This window comes from Leucoraja erinacea, chromosome 27 (assembly GCF_028641065.1).
Source record: "Leucoraja erinacea ecotype New England chromosome 27, Leri_hhj_1, whole genome shotgun sequence".
Lineage (NCBI taxonomy): Eukaryota > Metazoa > Chordata > Chondrichthyes > Rajiformes > Rajidae > Leucoraja > Leucoraja erinaceus.
The window spans coordinates 14,373,026-14,392,502 of NC_073403.1; the positions used below are offsets into that span (position 1 = coordinate 14,373,026).

At 44.9% G+C, this 19,477-nt stretch overlaps 1 protein-coding gene across 4 annotated transcripts in view; it reads left to right on the plus strand.

The window, feature by feature from the left end:
* Positions 1-19,477, plus strand: part of maptb (microtubule-associated protein tau b) — a 52,374-nt gene that overhangs the window by 2,986 nt on the left and 29,911 nt on the right. For all 4 annotated transcript variants that reach the window (XM_055657115.1, XM_055657114.1, XM_055657117.1 and 1 more), the window contains exon 2: positions 15,766-15,834. In XM_055657115.1, coding sequence (XP_055513090.1) covers positions 15,766-15,834 — 69 coding nt within the window. The remainder of the gene's footprint in view (positions 1-15,765; positions 15,835-19,477) is intronic.

Sequence of the window (19,477 nt, forward strand, 5' to 3'; positions counted from 1 at the left end):
AGCATGATTTCCCCATCATAAACACATACTGACTTTGACAGATCCTATCACTGCTTTCCAAATGCACTACTATAACACCTTTAATAACCAATCCAGCATCTTCCCCACTACCGATGTAAGGCCAACTGGTCAAAGATTCCCCGTTTTCTCTCTCCCTCCTTTCTTAAAAAGTGGAGTTACATTGGCTATGCTCCAGTCCGCAGGAACTGATCCAGAGTCGAGAGAACATTGGAAAATGATCACCAATGTATCCATGATTTCTATGGGCACCTCCTTGAGTACTCTAGGATGTAGACCATCAGACCCTGGGGATTTATCTGTCTTCAGTCCCAACAGTTTACCTCACACCATTTTCTGATAAATGTGGTTTCCCTTCAGTTCCTCCCTCCCAGTAGATCATCGGTCCCCCAGTATTTCCGGGAGATTGTTTGTGTCTTCCTTAGTGAAGACAGAACCAAAGTACTCGTTTAGCTGTTCTGCCATTTCCTTGTTTTCCATTATAACTTCACCTGTCTCTGACTGTAAGGGACCTATATTTGTCTTCACTAATCTTTTCCTTTTTACATACCTAAAGAAACTTAAATGAACTTTTACAGTCAGTTTCACATATCTTGGTTAATGTCCTCAGCACCTTCTCCAGAGCCATCACATACCTCCTATAGCAGTGTCACCAGAACTGCACATAATATTCGACCTGAGATCTGTCCAAGGTTTTACATAGTTAAAGCATAACCTCCCTACTTCTGTATTTGATGCTGTCATTAATGAAGGCCAGCATCCTATATATCTTCTTAACCAAGTTATATACCTGTGTTGCCACCTTTAAGGACCTTTAGACATGTACTCCAAGGTCCCTCTGTTCCTCAATACTCCCTAAGACCCAGCCATTCACAGTGTTTGTCCTAGTCTCTAGTGCTCCAAAAATGCATCACCTCACATCTGTCTGTATTTAAGATGGACACAGAATGCAATAGTAGCTCAGCGGAACAGGCAGCATCTCTGGAGAGAGGGGACGGGTAATGATTTTGGTCGAGACCTTTCTTTCGAATGAGAGTCAGGGGAGAGGGAAACTAGAGATATGGAAAGGTGTGAAAATGAAAGATCAAAGCAGACATCAAGGAAGTGGTTCACTCCATCTACCATTTCACAATTTCACATCTTATTTGCTTTAATGGTGTTAAACCAATTTGAGGGGCAGCCCAACAGTTTGTTGCAGATCTTCAGTTGCTGTGTTTACAGAATAGCAGTGTTGGATTTCTCAGTGTAACCTTGTGCACTGTCTGTTTCACTGCAGCTTTCTCTATTGATCTATTGAGGTTGCTTGCAGCTGCCAGCAGTGAGCCCTGCAGGTATAATATCTGCGGTCAGCTCTCGAGTCAACGTACTGCAGGTGTGCAACACCTTGTCACGAGTGTTGCTACTTACTGAATGGATTGTGCAGTGTAAGGAGGCAGTGGGACCGTGTTTCTTGGGGGTCAGAGGTGTCCGGACAAGCTGGTGAAGAACAGTGCCAACACTGGGAGGTTGGTGGTAGTGGTGATGGTGAAAATTTTGTATAATGAGCAGGGCTAGTCTATGATCTTATGAAAAGCCTATGGTGCATTTTACTTGAATGCATTTCACCAGAGGTTGGACTTTGGTGATGTGGGGTTTGAAGCTGATGCTAATGTTTACTTATGTTTTGCATTTATAATTGCAAGTCAGGTTGAGTTTCTAACTTCCAATGTTAGGGGTAACCAACTTGCCTGCCAGTGGCTGTTTCTCACTTAATTAGGTGTTTGCCCAGATCTGGCATCTGGTAATTACTGTTGACTGAAGATTCCAAAATTAGTGATTTCACTCTAAAGCACAGGGTGTGTGAGAGCAGTCTCTGTATTTCACCTGAGGGTATTTCATTGTAGTGCCAAGGTTGGAACTTGGTGAAGCAGGGGAATGAGATGCCATGTTATTTCCCAAAAATATCAGAGTTGAACAAATAAGGAACAAAGTGTCAGAAGCAGCCTGGAGCACAGTATGATAAACGGGGGAATCGGAAATACTGCAGATAATGCTTCACAAGAAGGGGTGGATGGTAATGGGCAGCTGGAGCCAGGGGGAGCAGGATGATCTGTGTCCCCGCCGATATCTGTTGGATCCCCAGGCTTTGTGCCTTCCAGAGTGCCAAACCCTCTGTTATAAGCAGTACAGACTCTGGGGATGTTACACATTTTCAAGGAGTCATTCAGAACATCTTTGAATCACTTTTTCCTGCCCGCCTTGTAGTTGTTTATTGTGACTGCTGGGAGCAGTGAACCTGTTTCAAAGGTCTGCTGCGGAGCAGTTTATATCACTCGTTATCACCTTCTCCACAGCCAACAATAGACCATTGTTGGCTCCACCTTTCCTTGATCATTGTTTCTTGCTTTGATTTGTTCTTTTGCATACCTTTCATTCATTTGCTCTAGGTCGTATCTCTCGTTTCCCTCTCCCCTGACTCTCATTCTGAACAAGGGTCTCGACCAGAAACATCACCTATTCCTTTTCTCCAGAGATGCCGTCTGACCTGCGGAGTTACTCCAGCTCTTTGTGTCTGTCAAAAATCTGTAGCAGAGTCTGAGTACAAGGATTATCTCAGTGCTGGGGATGATATACTGGCCTGGGAGAAAGTGGTACAATCGTGAAGTGCATTTGGTTAATTTTGTTGATAGGGCATTGGTGGTATCTCTGCAAAGGGCGAAGTGAGGGTTTAAATCTATGAATTGTTCAGGATCACTGCTGCCTTGTGCTGGGCTTGTGGCTTTGATCTTTCAACTCTTGTTTCCTCAGATGGCTAAAGGCATTGGTGATTTTCTTCATTGGCAATGCCTTCATTTAGGGGCGCTCCTGAGGTATGGGAGGCAGTCACTGATTTCCAAGAACTAACAAGAAACTAACAAGAAATATGAGAATAGATAGTTAGAACATTTACATCTGTAGAGAAGGAATGAGGGAATCTAAGATAAATATTGGTCCCTTGGGCAAAGAGGCTTAATAAGAGAAATTAAGAAACAGCAGAGACTTTGATCAAACATTTTAAATCTATTTCTATGGCAGTACATGGCAAAAAATGTTTAGTAACAGTGGCCAATACAGGAGCAAAAGGGAAGGAGAAATTCCAAACCATCTCAATCAATTAGACAATAGACAATAGGTGCAGGAGTAGGCCATTTGGCCCTTTGAGCCAGCACCGCCATTCAATGTGATCATGGCTGATCATCCCAATCAGTACCCCATTCCTGCCTTCTCCCCATATCCCCTGACTGCTATTTTTAAGAGCCCTATCTAGCTCTCTCTTGAAAGCATCCAGAGAACCCGCCTCCACCGCCCTCTTGAGGCAGAGAATTCCACAGACTCACCACTTTCTTTGAGAAAAAGTGTTTCCTCGTCTCCGTTCTAAATGGCAATTGAAGAAAGTATTAGGCAAACTCCTGGGGATAATGGGTTGCAAGTCCCTTATACCTGATGACCAGCATCTTGAGGTCTTGAGAGAAATTGCTGTAGAGTTGGTGGATGCATTGGTTGTGGTTTTACCAAAAGGTTCCACTAGACTGGAAAGTGGTGAATGTAACACCTGTTTCAGGAAAGAAACGAGAGAGGAAGCAGAAATAGCAGGACATTTAAGAAATCATAATACAATCAAGCAGGGTCAATGTGATTTTATGGAAGGGATGTAATGAGCAGCGTAACTAAAGCCAACAGATGGAGTGCATTTGGATTTCCAGAAGGTGCATGTGAAAGGATTCCTTCCTGGAGCTGGGGTTAATGTGTTAGCGTGAGTCGAGGATTGGCACGCTAAACACTGGGATAATGGCCATTTTCAGGTTGTCGAGCTGTGGCAGTGGAATGCCTTGGGGGATCATTATTGAGGCCTCAATGATTTACACTCTACGTTAATAAAGGAGATGAAAGGGACATGTGTACTATAGCCAGATTTACTAATGATACAAAGGTAAGTGAGAGAGCAAGGTGTCTCGAAGAGATAGCTGTAGGTTGAGTGAGCGAGCAAGGGACTGGCACCTGGAGTACAATGGGAATGAATATGAAATTATTCACTCAAGTAGGAAGAGCAGAAAAGAAGAGTGTTGTCTAAATGTAGAGAGCTGTTGCCATACTGGGGGGGGGGGGGGGGGGTCTAGAGTCCTTGTACATGAAACACATGATCAGCATGCAGGTAAATGGTGGCAAATGGAATATTACATTTTATTGCAAAGGAATTGTATCACAATTGTAGCCACGTTTTGCACATGTGTACAGGGTGCTGGTGAGACTGCACCTGAAGCACTGCCTACATCGTTGGTCTCCTTAGTTAAGGATGTGCTTGCATTGGAGGCTGTGCAGGGAAGGCTCACACGTTTGATTCCTGGGATGAAGGGATAGCACGCAGTACTACAGTTGAATTCTGGCCAAGCTTTTACAAAGTTAGAACATAACATCTCAATTTCTGCATTTGGTACTCCGGTTAATGAAGGCCAGCATCCCACATGCCTTCATAACTGTGTAACACACCTGCGTGGCCATTTTCAGGGATCTATGGGCTTGTACGCCAAGGTCCTTCAGTTCCCCAATGCTCCCTACCATTCATGGTGCATGACCCGGTGCTCCAAAACTGCATTGCCTCATAATCATCGGGATTAAACTCCATCTGCCTTTTCTCCACCTATTTCACCAACGCCAGTACCACTCTGCAGACTAAGACCACCATCCACTTTTTCAACATCTCCACCAATCTTCTTATCATCCACCAACTTACTGAGCTTGCCTCCGATATCAGTCATTCACATACATTACAAACAGCAAGGGTCCCAGCACCAATCCTAGTGGGACATCACTGGTAGCATGCCGAGAAACAACCCACTGTCACCCCCCTCTTTATCCTCTTACTAAGCCAGTTTTGGATCTAATTTGCCAACTTGCCCTGGATCCAAAGGGCTCCAGCCTTTAGAACCAGTGCGGGACCTTGATAAAGGCTTTACTAGGAGTACTTGCGAATCACATCCACTGCCCTTGCCCTCGTTGATATACTTTGTTACCTCTTCAAATCATTCAATTGGTTAGGTGGGATCTTTCTGTGAGAGCGCCAGGGTCACTATCTCTGATTAGTCTCTGTCTTTCCTCTGTCTCTCGTTCAGAATGTTTCCCGTATCTTCCCCACCACTGATGTCCGGCTCATAGGTCTGTAGTTATTCGGCTTTTCCCAGCTGCATTTTGCTGCCCTTCAGTCATCTGTACTCCACTTGTGTCCAGTGAAGATTTACACATCTCAGCCAGAACCCTGGCTACAGCTTCCCTTGCCTCCTGTGGCAGCCGAGGACAAATCTCATCTGGTCCTGGGGATGTATCCACCTTTAAGCCCTCCAAGGCAAATACTTCCTCTTTAATATGGAGACGTGTACCAGACTCACCTTCCCCTTCATTGAGTGAAGGAAAGAAGTGCAGATGCTGGTTTAAATCGAAGGTAGACACAAAATGTTGGAGTAACACAGCGGGACAGACAGCATCTCTGGAACGAAGGAATGGGTGACATTTCATGTTGAGACTCTTCTTCAGTCTGAAAGAAGGGTCTTGGCCCGAAACGTCACCCACAGTTTCAGATCGATTCAGGTTTGTTTTGGGTCGGATCTGAAGGACACAGGCTGCAGGTTACACTGCAGGAGGTCAGGGAAATTGACAAGCAATTGCTTCAATCGACATTTGTGCAATGATACTCTATTAAACAATGTAACAAACAGCCTTTAGTAGTTTTAGCTTGAAGTAACAATATCACATATTCACCTGTTAAACAGAACATTGTATTTGAAAACAACTCATTGTTTCATGGAGTGACCGATAGGTAGTTGGAGCGAATCCCGTACTCGGTGATAGCGGCCAATCTGACCATTTCCACCCCACCCTCCCCCATGGTCCGTTACAGTGAGGGCTATCTGTAGCAATGTTAAATAGCAGAGCTGGCTCGAGGGTCTGTTGTCTACTGACTGCTGCATGGGGAGGTCACTCCTACTCCCGAATTAAGGAGAGGAAGCACTTTTTGTCACTGCATAGGATTAAAGCAGCGTGGCTTGTGGAAATAACAGCATAAGAGGCAAGAGAATGCCGAGCGGTGCAATCCTTCACAAATGTCAAGTACAATTTGTCTTTGTGGACTTGTATGAGTCTCCGTGCTGACAAATGCTTCTGTTGGCAAGATTTTTATTGTACCCGTCCCTCACTTATTTGTGCATATGACGATAAATGTGACTGGATTTAATTTATCTTGTCTTCTTAGAACAAGAAGATCTAATAGAGAATTTTTAAATCATGCAGGGTACAGGTGCAGTAGATAGAGAGAGATTGTTGGAGCTAAGCTCAAGCTTTAGGGGAGACAGAATGAAGGTGATGGGCCAAAGCACCAGAGGTTCCCGGGTAGAAAGATTTTGCCCTGTGGGGGTGGTGGGGACTGGAACACGCTGCTGTGCGAGGAGCGGAAGCAGATTCATCCAGAAAGTAGTTTCAAGCGAGCTCCCTCGCTCTTCATGCAAGATCCAAGCCTAGCCAACCAACATAAGCTTTCCTCTCGACCATCAGCCCATTCCAGGTGTTGAGCGAACATACCCAGAACAGCTTCTTCTGTATTAACATCCGTCTTTAAACAAGGATCTCCAGATATGAGATCACCAGTTCCCTATATAACTAAAACATAATCTCCTTGCTTGCAATAAACATACATTCTTCTTAGCTTTCTCAATTATAAATTGTATGTACCTGCAAACTAGCTTTTTGCAAATCGTAGATTAGGACACCCAGATCCCTGCCATGTTGGAGATCTGCAGTCCAGATAGGGGTGGCGCCGGACTGGCAGTTCCTAGTGGAGCTGCTGCCTCAACGTTCCAGCAATTGGTTCATTCCCAACCTCTAGTGCTGTCTGTGTGGAGTTTGCACGTTCTCCCTGAGACTGTATGGGTTTCCACAAGTACTCCAATTTACTTCCACATCCCAACAATATGTGAGTTGATAGGTTAATTGGCCTCTGAAATGTTACCCTGGTCAGTAGGTGAGAGATAGAATCTGTGTGGATTTGATTGGAGTGTGAAGTGAGTGAAATTGGATAGTGTAATTGGGTTCTTGATGGTCAGCACACACTTGGTGGGCTGAATGGCCTATTACCCTGGTGTATGACTCCATGATTATGATGCTTCAATTTTATCCTCACATTGTACTGTTTGCCAGATCCTAACCCACTCTTGTCCATTTTGTTGCTTGCTTGTATCCGCTTCACAACGTATTTTCCCGCCCAACTTGGTGGTCAGTAAGTTTAGTGACAATACTTTCTGTATTCTCATCCAAGTCATTTACATAAATTATGAAGGTTGAAGCCCAAAACTGATTCCTCTTGTACACCACTGGTTACAATGTGCCAATCAGAGAAAAGGCCAATTGATGCCTCCTGCTGCCTGTTCTCTCCCAGTTAATCTTTTATCCACTGCAATTTGTTATCTCCTACAGCACAAGCTTGTACCTTTGATGTGGCCTTGTATCAAATGCTTCCTGAAAATCCTAGCACATTCACTAGTTCCTCATTATCCACCTTACGCCTTAATTCATCAAAGAGCTCCAATGAATTGGTTGCACATGGTTTCACTTTCACAAATCTGTGTTGCCTTTGCCTCATTACCTTGAATTTTTCCAAATGTTGTGCTACTATAATTTCCTTAATAGCAGCTACTCACATTTCCTCTCGGGGATGTTGTTAATTCTAGTATCCTAATACTGTTTTCATATTTATATTTTGTTATTTTCCAATGCAATTCTAGGAAATTTTGTACAATTAAATTTAATCCATCAACTCAGCCACTATTTTGTTAAGATCCTGAGATGAAATGCATCAGGAATTAGAAACTTGTCAGCTCCATTTATTTGCTGTATTCCCGAGTGTCTCCCTTTCTTGTGCTTCCTCACTCTTACTAATTTCTGACATTTAACTTGTATCTTTATAGTGAAGATGGATGCAAAATAATCTTTTAGTTCATCTGCCATCTCCAAGTTTTTCATTTGATTTCATGGATTGTCTTTTTTTTTGCGCTTGCTTCAGTTGTGCCAGGCCACAATCAGTTCAAGATGAGCACTCGGTATTGAAGGTTCATTCAATAGTTCTACGGAAGCATTGAACTTGACAGAAGGACTGAACACTCCCATGCTGCAAAAGATATTGTGGAAGGGAAGGAGCCATTTTGTTTTGTGTGTGTGCCTGGCGCTAAGATGGCAGATTGGCCAAAACCTGTTGTTTTGAAGAGTTAAGTTCATTGAAGAATATGGTGTCCCACCCCAGTGCTTTAGTGCAGTAACACAGGTGGAACAGTTGCAGATTCTGTGTGGGGTTGAGATGGATTGCAGGACACAGAGTATGGTGAAAGTTGAGAGAGATGGTGGGAGACTGCAAAGTTTGTGGAACCATTGATTTGTGTTTCAAGGGAGGTTTGCTGAGCGAGAAGAAACTGAATTTCAATCAACCATTCGATATGGCACAGACCTTGGAGGTGGCAGTCAGGTAAGACCAAATCCTCTTTAGTCAGAGGGTAGATAATCTGTGGAACTCATTGCCACATTGGGCTGCAGAGGCCAAGTCAGTGCATATTTTTAAGGCAGAGATAGACAAGTTCTTGATTAGAAAAGGTGTCAAGGGTTGTGGGGAGGAGGCTGGAAAATGGGATTAGGTGGCAGAGATCAGCCATGATTGAATGGCAGAGTAGACTCGATGGGCCGAATGGCCTAATACTGCTCCTATAACTTGTGAACTTGTGATATCACCCAACGATAGCTCAATGTGTTGACCAGTTGTGGCCAAGTTCTCGAGAGGGGTGAAACGCCCGAGGAGAAATGCTATAATTGTGGCAAAGGGAACTTTGGGCTGACGAATGCAGATACGGGCTACAGTATCAATCAGCATTCATTATCGCCCAGTGTGAAATCCCTCTGGGAGAATCAATATGGGTTTTATCAATGTGAACTGAGCAAACAGGGTGGTGACCTTGATGGATCACATCAACTTAACCTCAACTATATACAATCAACATAAATGACTGAGGTGAAGAGACAGAGTGTATTGCAGCCAAACCAGTGAGGTGGAAAAACAAGTTGTGTGTGGGCAGAATCTACGAAGGTTAAATGAGACCGATCTGTTAAATGGAGAATAATTGTGAGAAGTTAAGCTCATCATCTTCAGTAAGAAGAAAAGAAAATCGGAAAGTTAATTAAATGGAGGGATTCCAGAATGCTGCTGTGCAGAGCTACCCACAGACACTTGAAGTAGGTACCATGCAGTTTACAGCAGGTGATTAGTGAAGGTGACTGAAATGTTATTGCAAAACCCTCGGTTATAGAAATAGAAACTTGCTATAACCGTGTAGAGTGCTGTCGAGGCAGCTATTGCAGTAGTATATAGTTTTGGTTTCTATATTGAATGATATGCTTGCGTTTAAGATGGTGCTGAGAAGTTTCACCAAGTTGATTCCTGAGATGATGAGGTTGACATGTGAAGAGAGGTTGTGCTTGTTCTCACTACAGTATAGAAGAAAGACGTGATCTCAGTTAAATATGCAAGACTGGTAGGATGGCTGTGGAGAGAGACTTTCCCCTGGAAGAGGCATCTAAAGCCAGAGGATGTTTTCCAAATAAGGACCCTCACATTTAGTCCGAGATGAGGAAGGATTTCTTACGAGTGTCTGAATCTTTGGGATTCTCTATCCAATTCTCTATAATTAGATAGTTAGAAGATCAGAGTGTCCTGAAAGTTTGGAACAGGCAATGCAAGTGGTCTGAGACCCACATCAGATCAGCATCGTCCTGCTGGGACCAAAACCGCCTGGAAGCTGCTCCTCCGGCCAACTGCAGCTTTTCTTTTGCGAAGGTAGACACAAAATGCTGGAGTAACCCAGCAGGACAGGCAGCATCTCTGGAGAGAAGGAATGGGTGATGTTTCGGGTCGAGACCCTTCTTCAGACTCTTTTTTCTTTTGAGTCTATACGTCGGAACAAGTTGTCATCCCCCTCCCCCCCCCCCCACACACACAGCTTGCAAGTTGGAAATGTGAACGTGAACTGAGTTCCCACCCAGCAAATCCAATCCGCCTGTCTCCCAAGCGGTCACTTGTAAATACGGACTGTACACTGGACAGGTATTTGTAAGCTGGGAAGAACCGGTGAACATTGAAGGATGGTTAATGCTTTGGGAAATTAATGCTGGCCCTGAGTTGTGGCTCAACTGTGCACAGTTGAAGTGACTTTGACCAGATGGCACACAGTGATGGCTCATCATCCTTCACACCTACACTGGCCAGACTTTAGACTTCAGAGATACAGCATGGAAACAATCACTTCGGCCCACCAAGCCTGCGCTGACCAGTGATCACCCCGTACACCAGTTCTGTCCCACACACTCGGGACTATTTGCAACTTGCATAAATCAATTAAACTACAAACCTGGAAACTGGAGCACCCGGAGAAAACCCACGCAGTCGCAGGGGGAACGTACAAGCTCTGTACAGGCAGCACCCATAGTCAGGATCAAACCTGGGTCTCTGGTGCTGTAAGGCAGCAGCACTACTGCTGCGCCACTGTGTCACACCAACTTTGTTATCATTCTCCCAATACTTGGGTCCAAATCATTAATATGCATGTAGCAAGGGACCTGAGCCCCATGGAACCCCAACGGTAATGGCCTGTAAGTTACAAACACACCCATCAGCCATTCCCCTCTGCTTCTCCCCAGCAGTGCTGTAAGGCAGCAACTCTACCACTGTGCCACAGTGCTGCCCTAAAGGAAAGGACTAAGGAGACGAGATGTGAGAGATTGGGGTGTGTGTTGGGAGCACAAGAAGGTTCCCTGTTCTCAGTGTTCCTGGGTAGGTCATGGTTGGCAATCCAAGAGAAGTCAAGACTGGGGTAAGATCAAGAGCATGAAGTCACCTGCGTCAGCGGCGCCCAGCAAAGCCCGAGGTGTTCACTGGAGTAAGTGGACATGTTTATGATGTGGAGGCCAAGCTTCATCTGAAGAAGTTTGGCCTCCATAGCTCTCTTCAAAGTATAGTCTGCACCTTTTCGTCTAAAAGCGAAAGGTCAGGAGAGAGCTGGAGAGAAGCAAGAGCGGGTGAGGTTTCTTAAAGGGCTGCTGCAGTTGCTGTTGTAGCAAAGACTGATGGTGCGGTGAGATTCTGTGAAGATACTAACTTGACAACCAATAGAGATGTACATCAGGAGTTAATGTTCACACACAGGGAGTGTAATTGTATGTCGGGGGTTAACCTTCACACAGTGCGAGTGTAATGATACACCGGGGGTTAATGTTCACACAGGAGTGCAATTGCACGTCTTTTGTTTTAATTTAGAGAAACAGCGTGGAAACTGGCCCATGATGACGAACAATCCCCACACATTAACACTATCCCGCACACTAGGGACAAGTTACAATTTTACCAAAGCCAATTACCAAAGGCAAAAGCTGTACGTCTTTGGAGTGTGGGAGGAAACCGGAGCTCCCGGAGAAAACCCACGCAGGTCATGTACAAACTCCATACAAACATCACCCGCAGTCAGGATCGAACCCGGGTCTCTGGCACTGTAAGTCAGCAACTCTACCGCTGCATCACGGTGCCGGGGGTTAATGTTCCTCACTCCATCCCCAGTAGCTGAACGAACATCAGCTGCAGTCGAGTGTGGCCTGGGAGTCTCACATCCTAAGGCTGCGGCTGTGGGAAAATGTGCCACTGACATGGGAAATCAACGCTAATTAATTTCACAATTTTTTTTTTTAGGGTCTTTTGAAACAGCATTAAGGCCTTCACTAATGTTGCTAATGCAGGACGAACAGCAGAGATGATTTTTCTGGGTGAAATGGCAGAATCGTGCAGGATGTGTGGAAAGGGAGGGGTCTGGGTGTTACATGTGCAGAAATCACTGAACGTGAGGAAGCACAATCCAGAGCCGGCCTCTAGGCCTTATCATTAAACCGCAGATTAAAGAGCAGGCAATTGACATTAGGTTTGTATTAATCAGTAGCTAAACCACAGCTGGAGTGTTTAATCCAGTGCCCGTCACCACACTGAGAGATCAAGGGATACCTGTACACAACTCCCTGAAACTGGTAACGTGAGTAGATAGGGTGGTGAAGATGGCATTTGCCCTCAGTCGGAGCATTGAGTACAAGAGATCATGTTACAGCAGTACAAGTCGTTGGTGAGACCATATTTGGACTATCGCATGCAGTTCTGGTTGGCCTACTAGAGGAAGGATGTTGTTAGGCTGGAAACGGTGCAGATGGGATTTACTCGGGTTCGAGGCTTGAGTAACAAGAAAAAGCTGGACAGGCTGTGACTTCCGTCATTTTGGCATTTAATCATTTTTTAAGAGTTAATGTTTAGGAATTGATCCAGGAGTCAGGTGTAGTGCCATAAGTTGTATTTTTGAGTATTGTCTTGTAATAAAAAAGGCCATTCAGCCCATTGAGTATTTATCGCCCATTTGGTTCAATTGCCCTGTTCCCTTTCTCTTTTTTATGCGCATTAATTTCCCCCCTCCAGCACGGATTAATTACCATCTACCTACAATTGGGGCAGTTTACAGGTGCATTCAGCATACCAACCAGCATGTCCTGAGGATGTGGGAGGAAACTGGAGCAGCCTGAAGAAGTCCATGGAGAAAGTGCAAACTCCACACTGACGGCACTAGAGATCAGGATAGAACCCGAGCCATTGGAGCCGTGAGGCAGCCATGCTAATTGTTGCTGCTAGTGGTTTGGAATTTGGTTAATACTCGAGACGGAGTTGTACTGATCTGGATTATTTTCCCTTGGGCAGCCCTCAGAGTCAAGAGAGAATTCCACTCTGATTTTGTGAGTTCTCATGTGAAGCAGTTGACGAGGCCAATGTGGGAACTGCAAATTATTTTGTAGATGGAGCAGGAGCAGCCCAACTCTGGGCAAGTAGTTTGCGAGGTGGTCCACTAATTCTGCTGCTTAAGCATGTCCTCTGTGTGCCCCCATTGCACGAGTTTCTCGATACCATCTCAAACGCTCTGCTCCATTTCAGGCAGTTATAGGCCAGAGAGAGCCAGGAGCCGGTGGTGATGTTGCATTTTTTTAAGGAAGCTTTGGAATCTTTAGCTTTGTCCACCTGGTAAGTTCTTCCCGTGGCAGAATGCGGTGTAAGCGTCAATGGCTGAATTTGTCACTCGGACCTTGGTGCCGTGATGGTTGCCTGTGGGAGGACACTGATGTGGGTTTGCTTCTTTTTCTAGAGCATTTGGTAATTTTGTGGATACAGCATTATTGGCTCATAAGTTCATGTGATAGGAGCAGAATTAGACCATTTGGCCCATCAAGTCTACTCTGTCATTCAATCATGGCTGATCTATCTTTCCCTCTCAACCTTATTCTCCTGCCTTCTCCCCATAATGCCTGGGCACCATTTCTAATCAAGAATCTATCAATCTCTGCCTTAAAAATATCCATTGACTTAGCTTCCACACCCTTCTGTGATGATGAATTCCACAGATTCACCACTGTCTGATTAATTAAATTCCTCCTCATCTCCTTCCTTAAGGTACATCCTTTTTTTTCTGAGGCTAATCATAGTGATGACCACACTTCATTAGCCAAGTATGTTTTGCAACATACGAGGAGTTTGATTTGCCACACAGTCATACCAATAAAAAACAACAAAATACACAAAATACATTTTAACATAAACATCCACCACAGTGACTCTGGTCCTGGACTCTCCCACTAGTGGAAACATCCTCTCCACATCCACTCTATTTAGGTGTTTCACTATTTGGCAAGTTTCAATGAGGTTCCCCCCCTCCCACCCCACCGACCTCCCCCCCCCCCCGCCTCATCCTTCTCAGCTCCAGTGAGTACAGGCCTGGTCAAACCGCTCATCATATGTTAACCCAATCATTCCTAGGATAATTCTCGCAAACCTCCTCTGGACCCTCTCCAGTGCCTGCACACCCTTCCTCGAATAGGGTGTATTTCCAGTACTCCTGCTGTGGGTAGTTCAAGTTTCTGAAGTATATGGGATGGCTGAAGCTACTGCTCTGTAGTAGACTGTGAATTCTGTAGTAAGTCTGAAGCATCAGTCAAATGCTGTGCTGGTGAATTGAATGTGGTGGTGAATTTCACCATCGATGTCTGACTTTACTGAGAGGTAGTTCCTGAAACATGGGAAGTAATTGGCTTTTATTTCAGGGTCTTATGAACCTTTATTGTCAATGGGCAGTGTAGTGCTACAGGTACAGCTTGATAACGGACTTAATCTTGTGAATGTTGAACTAAAGCCAATCTCTTCTATGCTTCAGTGAACGAGCCAACAATGGCTTGGAGCTCAGCCACTGAGCATTGGCAAGTGCAAGTGTAATCTGAATACATTTCATCCGCAGAAGGTGTAGGTCAGTGCTGGAAAGGTTATTGCTCTGGTTTGGATTGGTGAGGTACTTTGTTGTAGCATTGAATGGAACAGAAATGGGCCCTTCAGACCACCGTGTTCCTGCCAACAAGCAAGTCATTTCAATACTAACCCTATTTATCAGGACTTGGCCTGTGGCCTGCTATGCTCTAGCAATGCAACAGCTTGTCCAGGTCTTTCTTAAATTATGTGAGTGTACCTGCTTCCAACATCCACTCTAGCAGTGCCCTCCTGATTTCAAACACCCACAGGTGAGAAACCCTTCCTCAGATTCTCCCTGCAGCCTCTTGACCTATTCTCTTTGGTTGTAGATATCTCTGCACGGGGAAACATTTATCACTTATCACCTCTACCTATTGCCCCTCGAAATGTTGTACATATCTATTGGGCCTCCCCTCAGCTTCCTCCACTCCATGTGGAAAGCAAACCCAGCCTCCCCCTGTCTCTTCACAACTGAAATCTTCCATCCCAGAAAACACCCTGGCGAATCTGCTCTGCGCCTTCTCCAGTACAATTCCTGTAGTAGCAACCAAAATTGCATACAACTATGGCCGAACTACATTAAAAAAAATGTGTACTTTTACTTCAAAAGGATGCAAACTACTGGAGTAATTTGGCAGGTTAGGCGGCATCTCTGGAGAACATGGATACGTGACTTTTCAGGTCAAGATCTTTCTTCAGACTAATTGTGAGGGGGGGGGGTGGAGTAGAAGGCTGGAAGAGGGGAGACTCAGGACAAAGCATGGCAGGGGATAGGTGGAAACAGGTGGGGGGGGGGGGGGGGGGGGGGGGGGGGCAGATAGTTGGAACAAAGACCAGAGATAAAGGCAGGTCGTGTGAGACAGGATTGGAGTTGTGGGGTTATGGGGGTGTGTGGGTGGGGGTTACCTATACCTCATATTCCACTAGGGTAGCTTACAACCCAACTGTTCTGTTTACAAACAATAAAATATAAGTTATAAAAATTATATATATATATATAGTTTGGAGATTATTTGGAGGTTGTAGTGTTTAATGGACTAATGGTTGTTGGGAAGAAGCTGCTCCTGAACCTGACCGTTACAGTTTTCAGGCTCCTGTACCTTCTTCCTTGTGGCAGGAATGAAATGAGATTGTGGCCAGGGTGGTGTGGGTCTCTGATGATGCTGGCTGCCGTTTTTGAGGTAACTGCCCCAGTAGATCCCTTCGATGGTGGGGAGGTCGGTCCCCGTGATGGGGCATCTGATACCTGCCTCAGTTTCCCAATTCAGAGTGAGTTGTTGATGCTGTTTGAACAACAGCAAAGTTTACAGCTTGTTGTACACATCTTCTTCCAGATTTCTCCCCTGTCTCGGATGAACCGGTTTCAGATGCATCTGAAGCAAAGACTTCACCATCATCCGAGGGTAAGTGCTCAACAGCTTCAGTATCATAATTTTCCCCCTTCTAATGCAACATACAACACTGCAGAGTCCCACCATCCTGGAACTGCCATTCATCTACAACATGAGAGCTGACAGCCCCCATACAAAGGCAAAATGCACAACAATGTCACATCCATTTCATTGCTTTCAAACATGTCACCATGTTATGACCAGTTTTGGTCACCATGGTATAGGAAATTTGTTGTCAAGCTGTAAAACGTGCAGAGAAGATTTACGAGGATGGTGCTAGGACTCGACGACCTCATAAGTCCATAAGTTCATAAGTTCATTGATAGTCACATACACCAATTGGTGTAGTGAAATTCACTGGCCAGGTCAGTCATACAATTTTAACAAAAACTATAGGGGGGGGGGGGGGGGGAGCAGGCTAGAACTTTATTCCTAGGAGTGGAGGAAGATGAGGGGTGATCTTATAGAGGTGTACAAGATCATGAGAGGAATAGATCAGATAAATACACAATCTTTTGCCCAGAGTTGGGGAATCAAGACCAAGAGGACATAGGTTTAATGTGGGGAGGAGGATTTAATAGGAACCTGAGGGGTAACCTTTTTACACAAAGGGTGGTTGGTATAAGGAACAAGCTGCCAGAGGAGGTAGTTAAGACAGGTACTATCATAACGTTTAAGAGACATTTGGACAGGTACATGGATAGGACAGGTTTAGAGGGTTACGAGCCAAGCGAACATAGATGGGGCATTTTGGTTGTTGTGGGCAAGTTGGGCTGAACGGACTGTTTCCACACTGTATGACTCTACATCCAGCCTCCATCCTGTTCCACAGATTATTTTCAGTGCACCACAGTCATCGCATTAGTCCAATCAAACTTCCCTTCTCAGATTCAGATTCAGATTCAGATTCAGATTCAATTTTAATTGTCATTGTCAGTGTACAGTACAGAGACAACGAAATGCATTTAGCATCTCCTCTGTTCCCTTGTTTTCCAGTGGATTACCTTGCTATTCACAGATGATTCCCACCATTCCTCACTGTTTACCGAGATGCATTTGTAGCCTTCAGTCTGTTACCTGTATACAATACATTTCTGTGTCTAGGTTGTTTTCCAATGAATTGCCTGCTCTCTGTAAACCCTCAGTTCAGGATGTTCCACCCAAATCTTCAATACAGTGATATATTCCTTCATTATTGTGATCTTCATTTGATGGTCTCCTCTACAGTGGAGTAACGCAACACAGATTGGGTAATTACTTTGTCGAGCTCCTGTGCTCTGTCTGCGGAGCAAGTCTGAGCCTCTTGTGGTAATTCCACATCCCACTTCTTCTCTGCTCTATTTGTCTGTGGCCTCTTGCATTGCAGTGATCAAGCCCAACATGAGCTTGAGGGAAAACACAGCCCTTCTGGCTTCTTGAATCTTCCGATCTTCGGTATGTGCCCCCCACCCGTCTGTATCAGAATTAGTCAATTCCTCTTGGACTCGTCCATCTCATATTAGCTCTCTTCTGTAAGCATGGGCCCACTTTCTTGCAGCTTTATATTTGCTTATATTTTTTTATCTCTGCTGCCCTCATGTATCCATCAGCCAGAATACTTTGTCCACAGTTTATCCCCATGCAGACTTGTCCTCAGCTTATCGAGGGTACTTCTTTTACCCCACACTCTAATGTAACTTAAATCCATTTTATTCTCTCTTTCCCACTCTTAATGAGGAGTTTCAGCCTGAAATATGACTTTCTCTCTCCACAGAGCCTGCAGGTCCTGGTCAGTGTTTCCAGTATTTTCTATTTTTATTTCAGTCTAGTGCCTGAAGTTGTTTTGGGGAGATTTTGTAATCTTTAGGGTGTTTTCCAAATCCACACTGTTTAGTACCATCCTCTTTATGTATCTGCTCTTGTGTCCCATCAATACCCCACAGCTCACTTGCTCTGCATCCCGCCCACTCTTCAATGTATTCCATCAATGTCCTGAGCTTCAGTGTGTTCCCGATGCAGCTCGGCCCAACATATTCTCACATCACCCTACACTTCAGTGTGTCCTTTGTCCTCCTACAAATGTGCCCAGTGGACTAGAGGCCCCCACACCCCTGCACCACCGTTGGATGTTGTCCCATAGTAAAGGATTCCGTATTCCTGCAACAACCAACTCCTCCATGCACTTTCTCTATTCCAGTTACATATGCTCCCTCTAAACATTGCCATAATGTCCTCTACAATGCAGGGTCTCAACCCAAAACATCGACAATTCCTTGGAGACACTTCAATCTGAAGAAGGGTCCCAACCCCAAACATCACCTTTCCATTTCTCTCCACAGATGTTTCTCAAACCTCAGAGTTCCTCCAGCAATTTGTTCTTGGTTTCTCTGCGTCCACTGTGTTCAGTATGTTCTCTCACTTCCTGCTATTTAGCACACTCCTACAACATGTCACCATTCAGCGTGTACCATTTAAACCAGCTTTAGGAGCAGGAATGGGCCAGTTCCCCCCCATCTAACCTATTGATTCTAGCCTATTGATCTAAATTATTGATCAAGCTGATGGCTGATCTGCTTCCTCGGCTCCATTTTCTGGCACCATCTGCAAATCCCGGGATCACCGTGGAATCTAGAAACCTACTGGTCTCCATTGTGAAGGGGCACTGCCTGAGGCTCCACATCTCCTGGGGATGGAGAATTACAGAGACTCACCAACGCCCAGATGAAGACAATAGTGATTGGTGTAAAAGCAGAAAACCTTAAAAATAGTTGGAATGAGCAGAGCCAATGCGAACTAATCCAAAGAAAACTCAGATACATTTAATCTGGTGGAGTTTCTTTTGAGGATATGACCAGCGGTGTGTTTGGATTTTTGGAAGGCTTTCAATAATGTCCCTTGCAGCAGGTTGGTTAATAATGTTCGAGCACACGGAATTGGGGGCTAATGTACTCACATACATAAAGCTAGAGGCCTGACAGGTATGACAAATTAATTTGGGGCAATAAAGATGTGGGGGCTGGGACATAGTAGCTAATGGGGGGGTGTGAGACAGGACCGGCGTTAATGTTCCAGGATACAGGTGCTTACAGGCAAGATAGAGGTGGGAATAAAAAATTATATTTCTTTATTCACAGGTAGTAATCCGGACATTACAACCTCAAGTGTCCAGCTCTTTAACCTTCCACCTAATTACATAAATCCATGTTGCAGGACCTTATCTGTCGTTTTACCTGTTATTAATACCAATATGTACCATGACCTTTGGCTGATCAAGGAGAGCTACTTTGAAACATCATTGATCCTGGCATCAGGGAGGCTACTGGGGGGTCACACACGTGGGCACAGAAACACTCGTGTGATTCCCTCACTCTCTAATTCCCTGCCACCATAACTCGTAGTCATTTTCTACACTGTTTTCCAGCGGTTTTAACCTGGCTATTGCTGCCTTTCCCAACAGCATCCAAAATGCCCACCTGATTGATAGTCCCGTGTAGCCCTCCTCACCAAAGGTCCAGAGTGGGGACGTTCACTGGTGATTGCACAACGTTCCATTCCCAACCCTTCAGCAAATGAAGCAGCCCATGTCAGACGTGTAGCAAGACCTGTGAGACACTCGGGCAGGGGCATACACATGGCAAATAATATTCTTGTATTCGTATCTTGTATTTTCTAATGA